The following is a 2,333-nucleotide window of genomic DNA, read 5'->3' on the forward strand; positions in this document are numbered from 1 at the left end:
CGGCCGCGCTCGCCGCCGCTGTTGCTGTCGCCTCTGCTGTTGTTGCCGCCGCCGTTGCCGTCGCCGCCGCTGCCGCCGCCGCCCCTGCCCGGGGAGCCGCAGGAAGCTGCCGCCTGCTGCAGCTCGCTGAGCTGGCGCTTCAGCTTCCGCACCTCGCCCTCCCACGCTTCCTCTTGCGCCTCGCCGGGCGCCTGGGAGGCCCCACACATGGCTGCCACCTCCAGCATTGCCTCCCCAGCTTGGACGGCCAGCTGCGCGGCAGTTGCCCGGATGAGTAGCTGCTGCCGCTCGGCTTGGAGCTCTGTGATCTATCGCAAGGGGAGCGGCGCGGAAGCAGCGGGACGGGCGGCGCGCGGCCCGCGGAATTAAACAACATGAAGCAACAGGTGGGCTGTGCACGCTCGGGTTGGCGCGAGACCCCGCGGCGCGCACAGCTGCCTGCGCGCGAGCGCGCTCTGACTATGTGTGTGCGCATGTGTGCTCTTTGTGTTTGGATTTCCGCATGGGGCAGGGCGAGGGCGGGGGGGGGGGGGTGCGTGGGCGCTTCCGGGGGGTGCATCCGCAGGGGGGCGCTCGCGGGCGCGCCTGGGCCGGGCCCACCTTGCCCTGAGTCTTGACCACGAGCCGCTCAAGCTTGGCGATCATCGCTTTCGCCTCCGCATTGACGTCCCGCGGGGCGCCGGGGGCCCGCCGCCTCATCCTCGGCGCCGAGGCGGCGCGGCGTCGGGGCCGACGCCGGTTCAGCTGCTGGGTTGTGGCTGCGAGGGGGCCTGGAGGGCGCCCGCGGCGGGGGTCGGGCGCGCTAGCCCCTGGCCTCGGCGGGCGCAATTTGGGGATGTTCTGGGCTCCCGGTGGGTGTGACGCCGCCGGCCAGGTGTTCGCTGCTGGGGCGCGAGATGGGGGGCCCAAAGAAAGGCGTGTTCGCGCTGTGCTACGCTCGCGTTTATGGGTGTTGCTGCAAGTGGCTACACACACGCTGGAGACACACGGGGGTGATGCCAGTGTAAGTTCTTGACACGATATAGGACGATGTCTTTGCTACAGGCGGCCACTTTGGTCCGAAGTGCGTAGTGACTGCTCATCAAATTATGAGCAGCGGTGCCCGAGCGGGTGGCAGCGAGAGACGCGGGTGATGTTGCGAAATGTGCTCAGCCGTTACGATATATCATATTCACAACAAACCGCGAAAGAGTTAGTCGCAGCTTCGTGCACGGGGTCAGGACACTGCAAAGGGAAGTGTGTCCGATGTGCTGTGTGACTGATCCTGGTTCATATAGGACACGCTAGTTGCAATCAACTGTGTTTTGTGTCCAGAGGCCGCTGGCAGAGCAGTTTGTGGGCACGCAGTACTGGCGCGAGCTGAGATCGTTGCAGCTGCGCACCTTGCATCATTGCAAGCAAGCAAGGAAATGTCACTCATCTCATGATTGAAGTAGGCAAAGAATCGCGCACTTCTTGCTACAATGTGTGTCCGGCAGCCAGTCACAGGGCCCTGCCGAGTGAGCAAGGGGGCGGCGCCGTCATTGCTGTTGTGGCCCGCTTGAAACCCTCCTGGTATTACGCCCGCAGTCATCAGGGAGTTCGTGCTGTGAGCTGCCCTGCAGGACCACTAGTAGCATCTCATCTGCTGCTACTCAGTAATTTGTTCCTAAATTGTCACCACCAGATACCCATGCGAGTGAAGTATGCGTGGGCTCCAGTAGCCTGGCTTGTTTCGCCCCCTCATGCCCCAACCCGCTGCAAACTCCTCTGTATACACACGTCTTGATATATCCTGCTCGCAGCAAAAGTAGTCGATTCGTGGTGATGTCGAGATGGGGGGCGGGTAAGCTTGCGCGGCTGCGCTCTCCCATGCACAGGCCGATGCGCAGTTTTGCAGCCCGTCGCGCTGCATGGTGTCGAGCACATGCAAGACTGGGCTGGGCTTTGGGCTTGAGCAGTGCTGTAAAGCATGAGAAGTCTCCAGCATCGCTTCGCTCCAGAGGGTATATGGGAGGGTTACAGCTGCAGGATCCGCGCTGGTTGCAGCAAGCAAGCAATACGTGCGTGGTGGGAAGAGGCGCGCCACCCCCGGCGCGTGGGCAGGCAGGCATGGGCGGGAGGGGCACGCGAACGCAAATCAATCGGCGCCGACGCATTTTGAGGGGCAAAGATGGGCCGCAGTCCTGTCGACCAGACACAAAGTGACAATCATGATGATCACGAACAGGGTCCCTAGAACGGGGCTTGAGAATAAAGTGCTACTGTCAACAATGAGTGGAAACCAACAACAGCAAAAACACAGCGGACCAACTAACCTAACAACGCCCCCTCGGCCGCGGCGCGCCACGGCG

General features: G+C 63.0%; 1 protein-coding gene across 1 annotated transcript in view; it reads right to left on the reverse strand.

Moving 5' to 3' along the window:
• The window catches only part of MNEG_11158 (hypothetical protein), a gene marked incomplete at both ends in the record, with an annotated part of 2,780 nt that extends 2,081 nt beyond the window's left edge, over window positions 1–699 (reverse strand). The window contains one exon of the mRNA XM_014040371.1: window positions 601–699. Within this exon, the coding sequence (XP_013895825.1) occupies window positions 601–699 (99 nt within the window). The remainder of the gene's footprint in view (window positions 1–600) is intronic.
• Between the last annotated feature and the right edge of the window lie 1,634 nt (window positions 700–2,333).

The sequence above is a fragment of the Monoraphidium neglectum genome (genome assembly GCF_000611645.1).
Source record: "Monoraphidium neglectum strain SAG 48.87 unplaced genomic scaffold scaffold02617, whole genome shotgun sequence".
In the NCBI taxonomy this organism is placed as follows: domain Eukaryota; kingdom Viridiplantae; phylum Chlorophyta; class Chlorophyceae; order Sphaeropleales; family Selenastraceae; genus Monoraphidium; species Monoraphidium neglectum.